This window comes from Mobula hypostoma, chromosome 19 (assembly GCF_963921235.1).
Source record: "Mobula hypostoma chromosome 19, sMobHyp1.1, whole genome shotgun sequence".
NCBI lineage: Eukaryota > Metazoa > Chordata > Chondrichthyes > Myliobatiformes > Myliobatidae > Mobula > Mobula hypostoma.
The window spans coordinates 12,377,061-12,399,317 of record NC_086115.1 but is presented as its reverse complement, the minus strand read 5'-3'; the positions used below and the strand labels follow the sequence as shown (position 1 = coordinate 12,399,317).

Sequence of the window (22,257 nt, the reverse complement as noted above, 5' to 3'; positions counted from 1 at the left end):
ATGTTGTATACCTCGATCAAACTTCCCCCCTACAAGATTTGCCTTCATTCTCCTACACTGTAGGGAAACGTGTCGCTCACGTCAATGGGCAACACCGTCCAACGATTCTGTTGGGGTCAGTCTAGAGGTGTCACCATGCTTCTGGCGCTAACATAGCAACCACACAACTCACTAACACTAACCTGCATGTCTTTGGAATGCGGGAGGAAACCAGATCGGCCAAAGGAAACCCAGGGGAGAACGTGCAGACATGTCACAGACAGGAACAGGAATTGAACCTGGCGCTGCAATAGAGTTACGCCAACCACTGTGCTACCATGCCACGTAAAACAGTAGTTCAAGCTGCATTAGTAGATGTCCTGTCTGGGTTAATTAAACTTTTTTTTCTAGGTCCTTTACTTTACTTTATTGTCGCTAAACAATTGATACCAGAACGTACGATCATCACAGCGATATTTGATTCTGCGCTTCCTGCTCCCTGGAGTACAAATCGATAGTAAATATTAAAAATTTAAATTATAATCATAAATAGAAAATAGAAAAGGGAAAGTAAGGTAGTGCAAAAAAACCAAGAGGCAGGTCCGGATATTTGGAGGGTACGGCCCAGATCCGGGTCAAGATCCGTTCAGCAGTCTTATCACAGTTGGAAAGAAGCTGTTCCCAAATCTGGCCATATGAGTCTTCAAGCTCCTGAGCCTTCTCCCGGAGGGAAGAGGGACGAAAAGTGTGTTGGCTGGGTGGGTCGGGTCCTTGATTATCCTGGCAGCACTTCTCTGACAGCGTGCGGTGTGAAGTGAGTCCAAGGACGGAAGATTGGTTTGTGTGATGTGCTGGGCTGTGTTCACAATCTTCTGCAGCTTCTTCCGGTCTTGGACAGGACAACTTCCATACCAGGTTGTGATGCACCCTAGAAGAATGCTTTCTACAGTGCATCTATAAAAATTAGTGAGGGTTTTAGGGGACAGGCCAAAGTTCTTTAGTTTTCTCAGGAACTTTAGTTTTCTTTAGTTTTCTCCTTTGAACAATAACCAGAAAAAAAAAGACAGAATCAAACACAAGTCCATGGCAGTGCAAGCGATGGTCCGTGGTATTCCATAGCTGAGGTACGGTTAGAGTTGTGCAGGTCGATTGAAGAACCTGTTGGATGTAGGGAAGTAGCTGATCCTGAACCTGGTGGTGTGGGACTTCAGGTTTCTGTACCTCCTGCCCGATGGGAGCAGTGAGAGGAGGGTGACCCTGGTGATGGGGATCCTTAACGATACACACCATGCTCTTGGGCCTGCACTCTATGTACATAGACGCTATCAGAGGTGGGTGTGGGGAGGGGAGGGTTGCCACAACTCTCTGCCTGATGCGGTGAGATGTGTTACAGCTTTAGACTCCTTTTCCATGATGGGACGGCCACCTGTGTACACCAAACACAAAATGTCCTTAGTTTTTTTTTGTTTTGCTTTTATCTTTCTGGCCTGTACTTAAAGGAATTAAACATCGGTGTTTATGTGGCCAATTACATGATGCCCAACCTGGCCAAACCATCTTGCAGCAACAAGGTGTGGTCACCGATGGAGGAAATACGACAGCTAATTTGCATAGCAGGCAACTCACTTGAGTCACGGAGTCACACAGCATGGAAACAAAATGCCCGTCTGATTTTGCCGGGATTTGACCCATGTCCCTGTAAAGCTTTCCTATCCATGTACCTGTCCACGTGTCTTTTAAGCATTGTTAATGTACCTGCCTCATCCACTTCCACTGGCAGCTCGATCCATTCACTGACCACCCTGTGCATGATGAAGTTGCCCCTCAGGTCCCTTTCCCCCCTCACCTTGAATCCATGCTTATAGTGTTTTGGTTTCCTTTCCCTGGGAGAAGACTGTGCCTTTACCCTGTCCGTGCCCCTCCTGATCTCTATAACACACTCCATAAGGTCGCTTCTCAGTCTCCTACGTTCCAAGGAATGATGTCTTAGCGTGCCCAACCTCTCTCTATATCCCAGACGCTCGGTCCCAGCAACGTTCTCCTAAATCTTCTCTGCACTCCTCTCAACTTAATGAAGATTTTCCTGTAATGGGATGACCAAAGGTGCACACAATACTCCGGGTGCAGCCCCAGCAATGTCTCGTACAACTGTAACAGAATATCCGGACTCCTGTAATCAGCCCCTGACTCTCGAAGGGCACTTACTTCTAGCCTGTTTGTTCACCTTTAACTTTATTTGTCACCCGTACATTGAAACATGCAGTGCAACGTCTTGCTTGTGTCAGATCAAATCAGCGAGGATTGTACTGGGCGGCCTGCAAGTGTCACCATGCTTCCGGCGCCAACGTAGCAGGCCCGCGACTCACGAACCCTAACTCATACGTCTCGGACTGTGGGAGGAAGCCCACGCGGTCACAGGAGGACGTACGGAGAGTGGTGGGGATTGAACTCGGGTTGCTGGCACTGCAAGATGTTACACTGCCGTGCAGGAAGTGATTTGCAGAGGCCGTGAGCTGTGGCCTCTGCGGTTGTGCCGTGCCCAACATCTCCCCCACCTAACCACACGTATAAATGTTATCTCTGGCAATGGAGGACCAGGCCTGCCCCCATTTCCAGCAGCATCCCGCACTTGATTCAAAGGTTTCAAAGGGTCAATCAATCACCTCCAAAGGCTGTGGGGTCAAATCTCACTCTGGAACTTGTGAGGTATGACTGCAAATGCTGCAGAAGGAGTGTACTTTCATTTAGGGGTCTAGCACAGTAGTAGACCCTTCTGTGCCAACGAGACCACGCCACTCAGTTAGACCCATGAGACCAATTAACCTGCTTACCCGTGTATCTTTGGAATGTGGGAGGAAACTGGAGCACCCAGAGGAAACCCAGGTGATCATGGGGAGAACATACAAACTCCTTGCATCCTCACTGGCACTCCAAGAGCGTTATGCTAACCGCTACGTTGCTGTGCCATCCCATAACATAGAAGGTCATAGGCATGAGATTTTCAACAGAGACCCCACTGGTCTTCAGTTAGACTTATGTGATGCCTTGGTACTTTTTTTGAAGGAGGATTATCCCCATTTATTCTGGTCTGTTCTGCAACAGTGCTAAAAGCTGTCATGAGCCCTGCAGGCCCCCGCGGTGGGCCTTAGAGTGTTGGGCTTCTCATTTCCTCGAGTAACTATATTTACTAATTGTTGTCTTAACTAGAGTCATTAAGCCCTTGTGCTTCCTGTTTAATCTTGTCATGTCAAACAGTGACTGGCACTGGTTTTCCATATTCTGTGATTATATTTAAAGTGAACTCCTGATTAGTAATCTTGTTTGTATTTCGAGAGTGATTCATCCCACAGTATCAATAGGTCAAGCCACCGGAGTTCAGCTGGAGTTCCGATGAATAATCTCTCGTTTCTGTCTCAACACACGAGTCTGTTGTTCCTCCGCACCTGAGTTTAATCATCTGTCAGCATACACCATGACAGAAAGCTAACAGTCTGGTCATTATCACTCTACTCCTTGTGGGATCATGTTGCGTTTCGATTGGGAGCTGGGTTTCAGGGACTCCAGGGCACCTCATCAACTGCAAGGAAGTTAGAAACAACTCCTTCCAAAGGCGCTATAGAAATGCAAGTTGATCTTTCTCCAGCAAGGAGAGAAATGCAGAATTCCTTCCATTCCGGGTTTCCATTTCACTCTGGGTCTTGTCTGCAGGGAGCACTGAACTTGTACACCGAGGAGCAGCTCATCAATACGTTCTTCCCACACCAGCGGTCACCCCAGCCAGTGAGGAGGCGCACTGTCATCATCGTTCACTGCGAGTTCTCCTCCCAGCGAGGACCCAGCGTGTAAGTGCCCCATACCTTCCCCTCTCCTCGCTACCACTCTCCGACTGACGAGCCACAAGTCCTTTAGCATCTTCGTCCAGCGATCTTACCCCAACCCTGCTTAATCCTAACGTACGGTATGCGCGAGTGTCCGCAGATCACACACACGCATATACACACATATGCACGCACACCACACCCATGCGCACAAGCACGCAAAGCATAACGATAAAGTTTACTTCATTTGTCAAATGTTCATCAGACTATCAGAACAAAGAGTGAAATGTGTTTATTTGCGTCCAAGCATGTGCTGGGGGCAGCCAGCAAGTGTTGCCACACTTCTGGTACCAACATAACATGCCCGCAACTTACTAACCCTAATGTGTACATCTTTAGAATACGGGAAGAAACTCGAGCACCTGAGGAAACCCACATGGTCACGGAGAGAACGTACAAGCTCCTTACAGACGGTACACATGCATATACACATCACACACACACGTGCACACAAATACACACACTCAAACATACACTTACCCAGCACACAGAAAAGACATACCCAGACATACAATGCACATACACAGCAAACAAGTGAGCATCTGCACACACACACACACACACACACACACACACACACACACACACTGTCATGTCGTAACAAACCATTCCCCGTGACAGGGCGGTGATCTCTTGTATTGCAATATCCTGGTTCACTTGTTCCTCCAATATTTTTCCAAGTATCTTACTTCCTCAGCTGCCGGAGCCTGAGGAGGATTGATCGGAATGTAAACCAGTATCCCAGGCTCTGTTTTCCTGAACTTTACATCCTGAAGGATGGCTACAAGCAGTTCTTCCAGCAGTTTGAGGTAACTCGATACAGATACCTAATTAACGGTCAATGCAACAACTTTGGGGCCAGGTGGATGAAAAGAGTTGTAAGGAAAGGTTGAATAGGTTAGGATTTTATTCCCTAGAGTGCAGGAAAATAAGGGAAGATTTGATAGAGGTATACAAATTATGATGGGTATAGATAGGGTAAATGTAAGCAGGTTTTTTCCACTGAGGTTGGGAAGGACTCAAACTAGAGGTCATGGGTTAAGGGTGAAAGGTGAAATATTTAAAGGGAACCTCTTCACTCAGAGGGTGGTGAGAGTGTGGAATGAGCTGCCAGTGGGAGTGGTAGATGGGGGTTTGTTTTCAACATTTAAGAGAAGTTTGGATAAGTAGATGGACAGGAGGGGTATAGAAGGCTATGGTCCAGATGTGGGTCAATGGGACTAGGCAAGAACTGGATGGGCCAAAGGGCCTGATTCTATACTGTAGTGCCCTATGGCTCTCTATCTTGTCCTCTTTTATCCCCCAATTCCCTATTTTAGTTCTTTAATGCTTCCTTTTTACATTACTCCAGTTTGGGTTCATCTTCCCAAACCTCTTTTCTTTTAGACTAAACTTAACACCTGGTAGTCCATGGTTCCTGGACCTTGTTGTCCTCACTTCTCACCCTCACAGTAACAAGTTACTCTCCTGAGCCCGAAGCAGCCGACTTCCCTCATGTCAGCTGTGGAGTTCCCTCCATTCCTTGTGACTGTGTGGGTTCCCCTTGGGCTGCTCCTGTTTCTTCACACGTCCCAAAGGTGCACAAGTTGCCTGCTGGAAATTCAGAATCAAAGTCGTGTTGACTGCACGAGGACATGTGTGCACAGGTGCAATCAAAAACTTACTTGTGGCAGCATCTCAGACACACAGCGTTATATAAACATAAATTACGCACTCTTTGTACAAGACGGAATGCAATTAGAACAAAAAATGAATTAGGTATAAAAGCTTCCAAAAAAGTGCAAGGTCATAATGAGGTAGATTGTATGCACAAGGTCAGGTCACTGGTCTGAGTGCTACTGGTACCATGTAACCCAGTACTACCTGTCGCATGGTCGGGTGGTCGGCGACTAAACCGGCTTCTCCACCAGGCTTGCCTGCTGAGGAGGGTGGCTAGACACCCTGCAGGACGATAAACAAGACTTGTCAAAGGGCGGATGAACCCTCTCGTAGGGTCAACGGCCATCTAGCAAACACGTGCCGTGAAGCGCGGAAAGGGCATCCCTCGCATCGAAGCTTGGTCTGGCCATTCACTGCAACAGAACTTCCCCCAGCCGTCTTGGGCCCCACCATGCTGCTGGATCCGGGAGGAGATGTCGAGAGGGTGGGTCTGCACCTGTGCAGCCCCCTACTCACCTAAAATCCACTCACGCACACGCTGTTCCTTTCTGAGGAGTGAGGGATCAACCCCACTAACTAACTGAAAGGAACCATCATGATCCTATGGGAGGGAGGGAGGGAGAGAGACTGACTGACTGACTGTACAGGTGCACTGAAATGCTTACTTGCAGCAACTTTGCAGGCATATAGCATCATATAAACAGCATGCACAAGGAAAACACAAACTAAACGTGAATATCCACAGTTATACAAGAAGTAACACAAATTAGAACAGAAACAAAGTCCATTTTGGTGCAAGGTGACCGAAGAGGTCGTAGGATTGTTAAACTGTAATGGTCAGGGTTGTGCTGGTTGGTTCAGGAACTGCACGGTTGAAGGGAAGTAGCTGTTCTTGAACCCAGTGGTGTGGGACTTCAGGCTTCTGTACCTCCTGTCCAGTGGTAGCTGCGAGAAGATGGCATGGCCAGGATGGTGATGGACGTTGGCATGCTGAGACAGCTTCTCCTGCGGGGAGGGATGTACCCGAGATGTATGTGGCTGAGTCCACTACTCTCTGCAGATTATCCCTACCCCTAGTGCGGAGGTGAGTGGTAGAAACTGAGAGGGGATTGATAGGAATCGGGGGGAGGTGGAAATGGTGGGTTACTATAAATGGTGCTTGATGGTCGGCAAACACTCTGTGGGCCAAAGGGCCTGTTTCTGTGCTGGATCTCCCTGTACACCGCTATAGGATAGAGAGATTCGCATTGAAAGGGAGTGAGAGATACAGCTGGGGCGATATAGAAAGTGGGGACAGAAGGGAGAGAGATCATGTGAAGTTCAGAAACGGAACGAGACAGGAGGAGGAAGAGAGAGCAAAATCGGATATAAAAGGCATTAAACATAGATTGAAGTGACTATTACGGAGAGAATGAGAGGATGGAGAGCAAACAGGAAGGAGATGCACAAACCCATGCAGGGAAAGGGAGTACTGAGGCCAAACTGGCCATGAAGGAGAGCTGAGAAAGAGAGCTCAAGGAGCCAAACAAAGAGAATTTGTAATAAGACTGTAAGGCATAGGAGCAGAATTAGGCCATTTGGCCCATCGAGTCTGCTGTGCCGTTCCATCAAGGCAGATTTATTATCTCTCTCAACTGGACTCTCCTGCCTCCTCCACATAACCTGTCGCACCTTTGCTAATCAATAACCTATCAAACTCCACTTTAAGTATACCCAGCGACTTGGTCTCCATAGCTGTCTTTGGTAATCAATCTACAGATTCACCAACCTCTGGCTAGGTGTTCATCCTCATCTCTGTTCTAAAAGGACATCATTGTATTCTGAGCTTGAGCCCTCTGGTTTCTGACTGCCCCACTATTGAGAACATCCTCTCATTGGCCACTCTATCAAGGCCTTTCAATATTCAATAGGTTTCAATGAGATCACCCATTCATTCTTCTAAAGTCCAGCGAGGACAGGCCCGGAGACACCAAAAGCTCTTCATATAATATCCCTTTCAATCCCAGGGTCATCCTTGTGAATCTCCTCTGCACTCTCTCCAATGCCAGCACATCCTTTCTTAGATAGGGCGGGGGGAGGGAACGTCAACTCAGACCATGAGAGGCCTGCGTCGGGCATTTTCATGCCTTACAAGGTGCAGATTGGAAGTCTGTGTGGGGCGCCACTCCTCACACAGACACTAGAGCAATGTGTGATTAAGTGCCTTGCTCAAGGACACAAACACACTGCCACAGCTGAGGCTCAAACGAGTGACCTTCAAATCACTAGCAAACGCCTTAACCACTTGGCCACGTGCCCAACACAATAGATAAGAGGCCTAAAACAGCCCACATTACTCCAAATACAGTCTAGCTAAAACCTTATAAAGCCTCAGCATTATATCCTTGCTCTTATATTCCAGATCCTTGAAATGAATGCTAACATTGCATTTGCTTTCTTTACAGCTGACTCAGCCTACAAGTTAACCTTAATTCTTTCTACCAAAGTATATGACCATACAGTTCCCTATTCCATCTGCCACTTCTTTCCTCATTCTCTTAATCTGTTCAAGTCATTCTGCAAACTCCTGGCATCCTCAACACTGCCTGCCCCTCCACCTATCTTTGCCCCTCCATCAACTTGGCCAGAAACCATCAATTCCATCAAATAATGAGAGAGATCATGGGAAATAGGGAGAGGGAGAGGCTTTGCCCACAGCAGCTTGGTGTGCTGTGATAAGGCACCTACGTGCTCGCACAGTGATGTTGCTGCCTTTCTCCTTGTTCCTCTGTCACGCAGATGCTCTGTGAACCGCGGGGGTACGTTCAGATGCACAACAAGGATTATAGGGAGGAACTGCTCAGCGCACGCAGAAAGGCACGACTGGTGTCCGGCCGCTGCAGGCAGAAGGAGCTGTTCAAAGCAGCAAATAGACGCTGAAGACAAGAGAAGGTTTCTGCTCTGGACCAGTGCCCGAGGAACCCGACGCCACCAGTGCTAACCTGTCAGGCAGCTACTCTCCATCACCCTATTCAGCATCTTTCCCTCAGTCCTTTTCAAAGTCCAGAAATGTTCTCCATTTCAGCCAGAACATCTAGTGCCCTATTGAACATTCCTGGATCAGGTACAGTGTGGTTAGATACAGAGTGGACCTCCCTCTACACTGTCCCATCACACACTCCCAGGGCAGGGACAGCACAGGTTAGATACAGAGTGAATCTCCCTCTACACTGTCCCATCACACACTCCCAGGACAGTGTCAGCACAGGTTAGATACAGAGTGAAGCTCCCTCTACACTGTCCCATCACACACTCCCAGGGCAGGGACAGCACGGGTTAGATACAGAGTGAAGCTCCCTCTACTCTGTCCCATCACACACTCCCAGGGCAGGGACAGCACGGGTTAGATACAGAGTGAAGCTCCCTCTACGCTGTCCCATCACACACTCCCAGGGCAGGGACAGCACAGGTTAGATACAGGGTGAATCTCCCTCTACACTGTCCCATCTCACACTCCCAGGCCAGGGACAGCACGGGTTAGATACAGAGTGAAGCTCCCCCTACGCTGTCCCATCACACACTCCCAGGGCAGGGACAGCACGGGTTAGATACAGAGTGAAGCTCCCTCTACGCTGTCCAATCACACACTCCCAGGGCAGGGACAGCACGGATTAGATACAGAGTGAAGCTCCCCCTACGCTGTCCCATCACACACTCCCAGGACAGGGACAGCACGGGTTAGATACAGAGTGAAGCTCCCTCTACACTGTCCCATCACACACTCCCAGGGCAGGGTCAGCACGGGTTAGATACAGAGTGAAGCTCCCTCTACACTGTCCCATCACACACTCCCAGGGCAGGGACAGCAGGGGTTAGATACAGAGTGAATCTCCCTCTACACTGTCCCATCACACACTCCCAGGACAGGGACAGCACGGGTTAGATACAGAGTGAAGCTCCCTCTACACTGTCCCATCACACACTCCCAGGACAGGGACAGCACGGGTTAGATACAGAGTGAAGCTCCCTCTACACTGTCCCAGCACACACTCCCAGGGCAGGGTCAGCACGGGTTAGATACAGAGTGAAGCTCCCTCTACGCTGTCCCATCACACACTCCCAGGACAGGGACAGCACAGGTTAGATACAGAGTGAAGCTCCCTCTACACTGTCCCATCACACACTCCCAGGGCAGGGACAGCACAGGTTAGATACAGAGTGAAGCTCCCTCTACACTGTCCCATCACACACTCCCAGGGCAGGGACAGCACGGGTTAGATACAGAGTGAATCTCTCTCTACACTGTCCCATCACACACTCCCAGGACAGGGTCAGCAGGGGTTAGATACAGAGTGAAGCTCCCTCTACACTGTCCCATCACACACTCCAAGGACAGGGACAGCAGGGGTTAGATACAGAGTGAAGCTCCCTCTACACTGTCCCATCACACACTCCCAGGACAGGGACAGCACGGGTTAGATACAGAGTGAAGCTCCCTCTACACTGTCCCAGCACACACTCCCAGGGCAGGGTCAGCACGGGTTAGATACAGAGTGAAGCTCCCTCTACACTGTCCCATCACACACTCCCAGGACAGGGACAGCACAGGTTAGATACAGAGTGAAGCTCCCTCTACACTGTCCCATCACACACTCCCAGGACAGGGACAGCACAGGTTAGATACAGAGTGAAGCTCCCTCTACACTGTCCCATCACACACTCCCAGGGCAGGGACAGCAGGGGTTAGATACAGAGTGAATCTCTCTCTACACTGTCCCATCACACACTCCCAGGACAGGGTCAGCAGGGGTTAGATACAGAGTGAAGCTCCCTCTACACTGTCCCATCACACACTCCAAGGACAGGGACAGCAGGGGTTAGATACAGAGTGAATCTCCCTCTACACTGTCCCATCACACACTCCCAGGGCAGGGACAGCACTTGTTAGATACAGAGTGAAGCTCCCTCTACACTAGGGGTCTCCAACCCATCGATCGTGATCAACCAGTCGATCTTTGAGACTTTCCCAGTAGATCCCGAAGAAAAATCAAAAATAAATACACAAATACTGTTGTAATGTGAGCATTATAAAAGTAAGTAATACTAATTTGGATAATGGTAATATAGCAATATTTTCACTGAAAAGCTGTTTGTAAAGAGAGATTGTTTCCGGGTTGTGGGGATTTAGTTCCATTCTTCCTGCCCAGTGCACATGTGTGTAGTTCCCCCACCATGCACCGTGTTTTCAGTGTAGCCTGTGCTGCATCAAAGCGACCAATTAGATTAGGTAACAGTACAGACTGTTGCAAACATCAATATACGGCAGTGTCCCCAACCACCGGGCTGCGAAGCTTGCAGGGGTGCAGCGGTAGTCGGGATGCACACAGCACATCTTTAAGTAAAAAAGCCGAAATAAACAAGCTAATTAATTAGATGCTGCCTGGCACGTAAATGTCGGCCCAGATCAGAGGCGACGCAATTGGCAATCGCTCGTGATATCCTGATAGCATAGCGGAGGCTTCACGAAAGAAGGCGAAAATATACAAATTCCATCCAGTATGGGAAGAGGGATTTCTATTTACCTTGGTGAAAGACAAGTGTGTATGTATGTTGTGCCACCGAACACAAGCACTGACTAAAAGAGGGAATCTGGAGCAGCACCACAACACCAACCACCAGGAATTTAAAGACATCTACCCCCCCCCCCCCCACAAAGTGCTCAATTCGTGCCTGGAAAGTTGAGCTGAAATCGGGGTTGAAGGCCCAGCAATCGTTTTCCACAAAACTTGCTACTCAAAATAAGTCTGCTATTGAAGCATCATTTCATGTAAGTCACCTTTTGGCTAAACACAAGAAGCCTTTTACAGATGGCGATTTATTCAAGGAAGCAATGGTCATTACCGCAGAGACTGTTTTTAATGACTTTAAAAACAAAAGTGGCATCACAACTGCAATACATAATATACCGCTTGGCCCTGCAACAGTGACAAGGAGGGTAGAGTCACTGTCAAAGGACGTGAATATTTTTCACTACAATTCGATGAATCCCTGGATGTAATGCAAACAGCTCAGCTTGTTATATTTGTCAGAATGGCTTTCCAGGATTTTACGTCAAAGGAGGACTTCCTCACTCTTTTGCAATTAAAGGAAAGAACGAGAGGTGAGGATATTTACAATGAGTTTAAAAAATATGTCCATGAAAATGGCATCCCCATTCATAAACTGGTGGCAATTACTACTGATGAGGCTGAGCAATGCGTGATGTGCACGTTGGTTTTATGCCACTAAAAGTCAGTGCCTACTTCGGGTCAACTTATCTATGTGAAATTGCATTTTCTCAGATGAAAATTATTAAATCTAAGTAAAGGAGCTGACTTACTGACAGACACCTCACTAGGGTTGCCAACTTTCTCACTCCCAAATAACAGAAAAAAGTAACAGTCAAATCCCGGGATATTTGTGTTTACCCCGAGAAAGACTACCATGACCATGAAGCCTTGCGCGGGCATCTGTGTGCGCATGTGCGATGTACCAATTTTTTTTTACTCCACGAATCGGTTTTGGCTTCATTTTCGTTATTTCTACTTTATATAGGCTGTGTATTTATCATATCATTCCTGCTTTTACTATATGTTAGTGTTATTTTAGGTTTTATGTGTTATTTGGTGTGATTTGGTAGGTTATTTTTTTGGGTCTGGGAATACTGAAAATTTTTTTCCATATAAATTAATAGTAATTGCTTCTTCGGCGTAAAGCATTTCAGCACGAAAGGTTTCAAAGGAATGTTCTACCTTAGCAGGGGAAATACGGGACGGTTGGCAACCCTACACCTCACAGACTGTCTCAGACTGGCTGTCTGTAGTTATGAGCCAAGTTTCAGGGAACTAGCAGAAAGTATTCAGCCCCAGTCATCACACTGAGTGCAACAGTCAATTTTTATTCATTTATTTTTCGTGTTGAAATAAAATTAAATAATGAAACTTAGAATTAAATGTGTGAAGTATTGTAAGATTCTTAAAGAAAGACAGCTATGGCCTGTTTGATATGCTAGTTACAGTCTTTTCTTGTTTGAATGAATTTGAAAGTTTGACAAAAGTATTTTGGGTAATTCAAATACAATTCACCCAAATAAAAGGCCTCAAATTGGAAGTACAATCTGAGCTGTTTTTTCTCTAAACGATTTAGTGGGTAGATCTTGCCTTTCACTGAGGTCAAGGTAGGGGATCTTGGGCTTACAAAGGTTGGTGACCACTACTCTACACTGTCCCATCACACACTCCCAGGACAGGGACAGCACGGGTTAGGTACAGAGTGAATCTCCCTCTACAGTGTCCCATCACACACCCCCAGGGCAGGGACCATACAGGTTAGATACAGAGTGAAGCTCCCTCTACACTGCCCCATCACACACCCCCAGCACAGGGACACCACAGGTTAGATACAGAGTGAAGCTCCCTCTACAGTGTCCCATCACACACCCCCAGGGTAGGGACTGTACAGGTTAGGTACAGAGTGAAGCTCCCTCTACACTGCCCCATCACACACCCCCAGGGTAGGGACCGTACAGGTTAGATACAGAGTGAAGCTCCCTCTACCCTGTCCCATCACACACTCCCAGGACAGGGACAGCACGGGTTAGATACAGAATGAATCTCCCTCTACACTGTCTCATCACACACTCCCAGGACAGGGACAACATGGCTTAGATACAGAGTGAAGTTCCCTCCACGCTGTTCCTGAACCTCTTTTCACTCCTAGTTTACTCCTGGAACTTGCTGAAAGCTCAATCAAACAAACAGCCAGGATAAGCCACCTACATAGTCATGGACCTTGCCCCACACCCCAATTATTCACTCTTATTCCCTCTCCTGTCAAGCAGAAGATACAAAAGCCTGAAAGCACATACCACCAAAGGGTCCAGAGGAGGTTCACAAGAATGAACCCAGGAATGAAAGGGTTAATGTATGAGGAGGATTTGATGGCTCTGGCCCTGTACTCACTCATTAGGCCTCTCCGATTTCCTCAATAGACTTACAGACCCAAGGGTTCAACCATTGGGACTGGCCCTCCAATTGACCTTCAGGCTTCCCTATTGACCCCAGAACTTGCCAATGGCGGGACCCCAAACTCCAGACTCACTGAAGACAGGGCCCAGAACTCCAGGCATTGAACTCCAGACTCACTGACGACAGGGCCCCAAACTCCAGGCCTTGAACTCCAGACTCACTGATGACAGGGCCCCAAACTCCAGGCCTTGAACTCGAGACCCACTGATGACAGGGCCCCAAACTCCAGGCCTTGAACTCCAGACTCACTGATGACAGGGCCCCAAACTCCAGGCCTTGAACTCCAGCCTCAGTGATAACAGGGCCCCAAACTCCAGGCCTTGAACTGCAGACCCACTGACGACAGGGCCCCAAACTCCAGACTCACTGATGACAGGGCCCCAAACTCCAGGCCTTGAACTCCAGACTCACTGAAGACAGGGCCGCAAATTTCAGACCTTGAACTTCGGACTCACTGATGACAGGGCCGCATACTCCAGGCCTTGAACTCTGGACTCGTGCAGTTAGAGGGTCACCAGCCCTCAAGCCTTTTGCACAGGTAAGTCGTGCAAAAGGAGAGCAAACAAATAGTGAGGTAGTCTGCATGGGGTTGGCAGAGGGTAAGGAGCTATTCCTAAAGCATTGAGCCTGGGCCCTCAGAAGTACCTCCTCTTCGGTGGTAGCAATGAGAAGAAGGCATGTCCTGGGTGATGGGGGTCCTTAATGATGGATGCCACTTTTCTGAGGCATTGTGTTTTGAAAATGTCCTTGATGCTGCGAGGACTAGAGCCATGACAAAGCTGGCTGAGTTTACAACTTTCTGCAGCTTTTTCTGATCCTGTGCAGTGACCCCTCCATACCAGACAGAGATGTGACCAGTTAGAATGCCCTCCATGGTACATCTGTAGAAATATATGAGCGTCTTTGGTAACATACCAAGTCTCTTCAGACTCCTAATGAAATATAGCCGCTGTCACGCCTTCCTTGTAATTGCCAAAGATAGATCTAGGCAATTTTGTTGGGCCCAGGATAGATCTTCAGAGATGTTGACACCCAGTATCTTAAAACTGCTCACCCATTCTACAGCTGATCCCTCAAAGAGGACTGGTGTGGTTTCCCTCAACTTCCCCTTCCAAAGCCCACAATCAATTCCTTGGTCTTGGTGATATTGAGCGCAATGTTCTTCCTGTGACACCAATCAACCAGCTGATCTATCTTGTACGCCTCCTTATTGCCATCTGAAATTCTGTCAACAATAATTATCTTATCAGCAAATTTCTAGATAGCATTTAGGTTGTGCCTAGGCACACAAAGAGAGAGTAGAGCAGTGGGCTAAGCACATCCTTGAGGTACGCCAGTGCCGATTATAAGAGAGGCCCAGGCATTGGGTACCCACTGATCTGGGGGGACTTATAATGAAAGAACAATTACTGAAAGTGGAGCGAGGGAGTAAACTAGTTCTTCTATTCCTTAGAACAACTTATGTACATACATCAGAATCCTGAATTTAATAACTTTATGGGAGCTTATCGTTATGTACGGTGTCCATGTCAGACATTTGGGGACAAGAGTACAAAGATAACATGTCTGTCTGAGAGACGATGGGTGTGGGAAATCTTTACACTTTGCAATTTTTTTGGAGATCACTAAACAATATTATATCCAAATATTTAATACAATTGAATCATTATTAATAAATACTTAATATAAATTAAAGCTGTGTGATATTTGTATATCGGATGGTTAAACATGGGTATTTATAGTGTTGTGGTGTTAATGATGTCTAACTGATGTTTGCCAAGGCTGGGATCCAACAACTGATCTGTATTTGTGCACAGACTGCTTATAATTGAAAGAATGATTAAAACATTCCTTATCTTAACTATGTTTATATTTTGAGTGTTGATGTGCACTGTAATTGTACTACAAAGGCAGCTTGGTGGTGTTGTAGTTAGCGTAATGCTGTCACAGCCTGGCTTCCACCACCACCCCTGAGTTTGCACATTCTCCCTGTGACTGTGTTATTTGCACATTGGCTGTTTGTCAGTCCTTGTCTGTTTATACACTGTATAGTTTTAGGTAAAATTCTGTTGCATTTCTTTTTCCGCCTATAAATGCCTGCAAGAAAATGAATCTCAAAATAATATATGGTAGTAAATTGAACTTTGAAGAGACATTGGCCATCACATCTGATTTTGCAGTATTCTCTCAGTATTGGAAGTGTCACTCATAAATTTGTTACCTTTTAATGCACAGTCCATACCTAACACCAACACAACACCTATATTTCCACTTGAGGGGAATCTCCAGTGAGGAAACATACAGTATGCAACAAACACAAGATGTTGAAGTAAAAGAGTAAACTCTTTTCCATTGATGCTGGCTGGTTTGCCGAGTTCCTCCAGCATTTTGTTTGTGTTGCTTTGGATTCCCAGCATCTGTAGATTTTCTAGAGATTGTGAACATACTGTATATTCAGTGGCCACTTTATTAGGTACAGGGATGGAACTCGGTGTGGTCTTCTGCTGCCATAGCCCATCCGCTTCAAGGTTCGAAGTGTTGTGTGTTCAGAGGTGCTCTTCTGCACACCACTGTTGTGATGTGTGGTTATCTGAGTTGCCATCAACTGTCTGTCAGCTTGAACCAGTCTGACCATTCTCCCCGACCTCTCTCATTAGCAAGGCATCTTCACTCACATTACGACCAATCACTGAATTTTTTTTTTTTGTTTCTCACACCATTCAATGTAAACTCTAGAGACTCCGTGTGTGAGAAAATATTGGGAGATCAGCTGTTTCTGAGATACTCAAACCACCCTGTCTGGCGCCAACAATCATTCCATGGTCAAAGTCACTTAGATCACATTTCTTGACCATACAAAGGTTTCAAAGATACTGTACATTTAATGTCAGAGAAATGCATACAATACACATCCTGAAATTCTTTTTCTTCACAACCATCCACAAAAACAGAGGAGTGCCCCAAAAACGAATGAGTTAAATATTAGAACCCTCATAGCCCGCTGAGCTCCCCCCACCCACACATAAGCAGCAGCAAAGCAACGACTCCCCCACCAGCCAAAAAAAAGCATCAGTGCCCCCATTGAGCACTCAAGCATGCAACAAAACATCGATAAAGACACAGACTTGCAATACCCCAAAGACTACTCATTCACCTGGTATTCGACATATCGGTGTGTCTCTCTCTCTCTCTCTCTCTCTCTCTCTCTCTATCTTTCTCTCTCTTCCCTCTTCCCCCCCCATAGGGGAAAAAGGGGTGTCCCTGTTTCACAGCGAGAGGGGAGACATAACAAGCAACTCGCTGATTTATGATGTTAAAAGTGTGTTGCATCACTTTTTCCGAGCTCTGTGCCTAAAGAGCTCGGGTCTCTGACATTTAGTCTGAACAACAACTGAACATCTTGACCATGTCTGCATGATTTTATATATTAGGTTGCTGCCACATGATTGGCTGATTAGACATGTGCAGGTGTAAAGGTGTACCTAATAAAGTGGCCACTGAAGGTATGTACAAGTTTTGGGGGTCGTCATTTAAACCTCATGTCTGCAAGGTGCTCTTCTCTGGAGCGTGGTGAATCTCTGGAATTCTCAGCCCCACAAGTTTGTGCAGTTTGGATTAATCGAAAGCTCATGGTAGTGAAGGCAATAGAGAACTGGGTCAGAAGAGGGGTTGAGAACTAGGGTGGATTAGGGAGGAAATTGCCTTTTAAACTCACGAGAGAGAACAGGCCATCAACTTTTTGTTGTTGATGTTTCTGTAGCAGGCAATTTCTTTTTTAACAGTCGACGCTCAACCCAGCACGGATGGAAAGCGTGCCTGGGGAGCCGGCTGGGTTCGAACTCGGGAGCTTCGCTCCGAAGTCCGGCGCTGATGCCACTGACCACCAGCCGGCCAGGGTGGATTAGTGATGGTCATATTAAATGGTATAACAGGCTTGATGGGCTGAGTGGCCTACTTTTGCTGCGCCTACTCCTTTTTAAAGGAGTTCTGATGAAGGGTGTCCGCCCAAAACGTCGACCGTTTATTCCCCCCCGCCCACTCCATAGATGCTGCTTGATCTGCTGACTTTCCCCAACATTTGATTTAGTTATCTATTTACTTTATGTATTGGGATACAGCTCCGAATAGACCCTTCCGGCCTGTCAAGCCGCGCCGCCCGGCAACCTCCCGATATATTCCTGGCCTAATCAAAGAACAAATTACAACGATGAATTAACCTACCAACTGGTACATCTTTAGACAGTGGGACGGCCACGGGGAGAACGTACAAACTCCACAGGCAGCAGCGGGAACGGAACACGGGCCACCAGCACTGTAAAGCGCTGTGCTAGGGGGTGGGGGGGAGGGGGGGAGAGAGAGAGAGAGAGAGAGAGAGAGAGAGAGAGAGACTGACTGACTGAATTTCCACCATCTGAAGAATCTTTTTTGTTCCCATTTTCATGAGTTCGTGTGTTGATTTGATCAGTTTTTCAACTGTTCATCCCCACCCTTTCATCCCAAACAAGGAGATTAACCGAAGATTAATACAACTGATTGATTGAGCATGTTTACTAGCTATTTTATGATCGTATCATACATGTGAGATTACGGCCTGGCTACAGAGTCGCCAAAACAAATCCTTCGCTCTCAATGGGTGAAAGTTGGTGATGCATCATAATCGGCAGTAATGATGAAAATGCTTTTAATGACATTTCGTTAGCGCTATTTGCGTAGACAATGCAGTTTATGTGCTTGCCGATTTGTTTCGGTGAAATAAAAATGCTTTCGGAGGTTTGTGCAGGAGGAGAGACTCCTGTATTTTCAGTGTGCGGCTGTAGCCCGTACTGTCCCTGTCCGTTATCCGCTCCGCACCGGCTGTCAGTAAATCCCACACACCCGCCTGACTCCGCGCACCACCGCACTGCAGAAACAGCCCAAACGTTCAGACACCGGCGATCACCTCCTCCAGCCAGATTTCCAGAGAAGGATTAAACCCACTCGACAAATATCACAGAATGTAGATGAAATAATTTACACGGATATGTCCCATCAATTGTGTGTGTGTGTGTGTGTGTGGGTGTGTATGTGCGTGAGACTGCGTGTCTGTAGGTGTTTGAGTGTACTACATGTATGCGTCTGTCTGTCTGTTTCTGAATGTGCCTGTATGTACGTTTGTATGTGTGTGTGTGTGTTGAGTATTGACATTTAAAAGTATTCAGAATTTTGTACAAAATCATATATTTAGATTAATGCGCAAAACATTATTTGCAGTAATGTGTTATAATTTAGTAGTTTGTAATTACATATTATAATCTACAGATGTCTCTGATTGGGTTGAGCTCTGATTGGGTTGAGTAAACTCTTTTCCATAGACGCTGCCTGGCCTGCTGAGTTCCTCTAGCATTTTGTGTGTGTTGCTTTGGATTTCCAGCATCTGCAGATTTTCTAGTTGTTTGTGAAGATACTGTATATTCAGTGGCCACTTTATTAGGTACAGGGATGGAACCCGGTGTGGTCTTCGCTGCCGTAGCCCATCCACTTCAAGGTTCAACCTGTTGTGTGTTCAGAGATACTCTTCTGCACAGCGCTGTTGTAACACATGATTATTTGAGTTACTATTACCTGTCTGTCAGCTTGTACCAGCCTGGCCATTGTCCTCTCACTTCTCTCATTTTCAGCCACTGAACTGCTGATCACTGGATATTTTTTCTTGGGTTTCTTGCACCATTCTCCGTAAACTCTACAGACTCTGTGTACGTATGAAAATATCAGATCAGCTGTTTCTGACATACTCAAACCACCCTCTCTGGCACCAAAAACCATTCCATGGTCAAAGTCACTTAGATCACATTTCTTTCCCCATTCCGATGTTTGGCTTGAACAACAACTGACCCTCTTGACCATGTCTGCATGCTTTTATGCAGTAGGTTGTTGCCACGTGATTTGTTGATTAGATAAATGCAGGTACCTAATAAAGTGGCCACTGAAGGTATGGGCAAGATTAGGGGGTCGTCATTTGAACCTCAAGTCTGCAGAATGTTCTTCTCTGGAGCGTGGTAAATCTCTGGAATTCTCAGCCCCCCAAGGTTGTGCAGATCGGAATACAGAGCGGTGTAAATAATTAATCAGCAGCTCATGGCGCTGAACGCGATGGAGAACTGGGCCAGAAGAGGAACTGAGAACTAGGGAGGATTAGTGATGGTCATTGAATGCCAGGTTAGGCTTGATGGGCTGATTGGCCTACTCCGGCTCCTATTTTAATAGGAGCTCTGATGAAGGGTGTCTACCCAAAACATCGACCGTATATTCCTCTCCATAGATTCAGCCTGACCTGCTGAGATTTCCAGCATTTTGTGTGAGTTGCTCTGGATTTCCAGCATCCGCAGAATCTTTTTTTGTTCCTATTTTCGTGTGTTCTTGTGTTGATTTGATCAGTTCACCCCCACCCTTTAATCCCAAACAAGGAGATTAACCGAAAATTAATATAATTGATTGATCGAGCATGTTTACTAGTTATTTTATGATCGTATTATACATGTGAGATTACGGCCTGGCTACAGAGTCGCAAAAATGAATCCTTCGCTCTCAATGGGTGAAAGTTGGTGATGCATCATAATCGGCAGTAATGATGAAAATACGTTTAGTGTCATTTCGTTGGCGCTGTTTGCGTAGACAATGCAGTTTATGTGCTTGCCGATTTGTTTCGGTAAAATAAAGATGCTTTCGGAGGTTTGTGCAGGAGGCAGAGACTCCTGTATTTTCAGTGTGCGGCTGTAGCCCGTACTGTCCCTGTCCGTTATCCGCTCCGCACCGGCTGTCAGTAAATCCCACACACCCGCCTGACTCCGCGCACCACCGCACTGCAGAAACAGCCCAAACGTTCAGACACCGGGGATCACCTCCTCCAGCCAGATTTCCAGAGAAGAATTAAACCCACTCGACAAATATCACAGAATTCACAGAATGCAGATGAAATAATTTACACGGATATGTCCCATCAATTGTGTGTGTGTCCCCCTGTAGCTGTTTGTGTGTACGTATGTGTCTTTGTGTGTGTGTGTGTGTGTGTGTGTATGTATTAGTCAGGTATTAACATTTAAATGCATTCAGAATTTTGTACAAAATCTGATTAAGATTAATAAGCAAGTTATTATTTACAGTTATATATTATAATTTAGTAGTTCGTAATTACATATTATAATCTACAGATAAGAGAAAATCTACAGATGCTGGAAATCCAAGCGACAGACACAAAATGCTGGAGGAACTCAGCTGGCCAGGAAGCGTCTATGAATTTCCATAGATGTTGCCTGGCCTGCTGAGTTCCTCCGGCATTTTGTGCGTGTTGCTTATAGTCTTCAACTGTCTCAGAGCGGGGCCAGTTTTCAGAAAGACACTCTCATTCTGCGTACGAGCTGCGGAGAGGTACATCACATGACTATAAATCGGTATATATCCCATCACGAAAGGGCGGTGGTGATGGTAATATTTCCGTGAACAATCCCATATTTAGTTAGCACTGGGCAGTCAGTCCCATTCGCTGTCAGATCTAGTGGAAATTACATTTGGAAATAGTCCCAGGCAGGTTATAGCTGTGTTCGTTATCCTTTCAGCAGGTGTGAGCGCTGCTGGTTTGATCAGTATTTCGTGCCTTTGAGAAGTTGGCGGCAAAGAGGTGTGCTGAACCATTGTAGTCCTTCCGGTGAAGACAGCACAGTCACATTGATTATCACTGATGTATGTTGTAAAATGTGTTGTTCTGCTACAGTGATATAGAGCAATGCACGAAATATTTTTAAAAAAATAATTAGTGCAAAAAGACAGCAAAATATGTTCATGGACTAGTCAGGTACCTGATGGCAGAATGGAAGAAATGTCCATAAAATGTTGTTTCATTGGGCTCCTGTACCTCCTCTTTGATGGTAGTAAAGAGAAGAGTGCATATCCTCTTAATGATGGACACCCATCACCCGAAAATGCAGCCCCTTTGTGGCATTAGTTCTTTTTTTGAAGATACCCTTGATGGCAAGGAGGGTTTAGCCTGTGATGGAGCTATCTTAGTTTACAACACACAGCAGATTTTCCGATCCTGTGCCTGGGTGCCTCTGTACTAGGAGGTGATGCAACCGGTCAGGTTGCTTTCCACAGTACACCCGTAGAGTCTTTGGTGACATAACAAACCCCAACTCCTAATTAAATAGAGCTGCTGGCGTGTCTTCCTCATAACGGCATCAAGATGCTGGGTCCAGCATCTGAATGAACAGTACTGAAGATCTTTTCCATCGTATCTTGGTGCATGTCACAGTATTAAACGAATTCAACGCAAGACATTTTGCAGTTGCTGGGAATTTAAGCAGCATTTTGTGTGTGTTACTCAACCAATTCCATTTCCAATTAGACCACAAAGCACAAGAGCAGAGCTGGGCCATTCAGACATTGAGTTTGCTCCATTTATTTTCCCTCTCAACCCCCTTCTCTTGGTAATATTTGACACCCTTACTAATCAAAAACATATCAACCCCCTTTTTAAATGTACCCAATAACTTGGCCTCAGTATTCCCTTAAAAAAAAAACAGCTGTATGGACCAACCATGGCTCTGAGCAGGATATTTTTGTACGACCTGAAAACTGTGCGGCACTTTAAATGTGTTTTTTTTTTGTAATATGCATATCAATCACACAACCACAACTCACAATGCAAGTAAACAATCTTCACT

At 46.4% G+C, this 22,257-nt stretch overlaps 1 protein-coding gene across 1 annotated transcript in view; it reads left to right on the top strand.

Moving 5' to 3' along the window:
• The window catches only part of cdc25d (cell division cycle 25 homolog d), a 36,344-nt gene extending 27,403 nt beyond the window's left edge, over positions 1–8,941 (top strand). Inside the window, exons 10-12 of the mRNA XM_063071364.1 lie at positions 3,688–3,821; positions 4,555–4,666; positions 8,295–8,941. Coding sequence (XP_062927434.1) covers positions 3,688–3,821; positions 4,555–4,666; positions 8,295–8,435 — 387 coding nt within the window. The 3' untranslated portion in view covers positions 8,436–8,941. The remainder of the gene's footprint in view (positions 1–3,687; positions 3,822–4,554; positions 4,667–8,294) is intronic.
• The last annotated feature ends 13,316 nt before the right edge of the window (positions 8,942–22,257 follow it).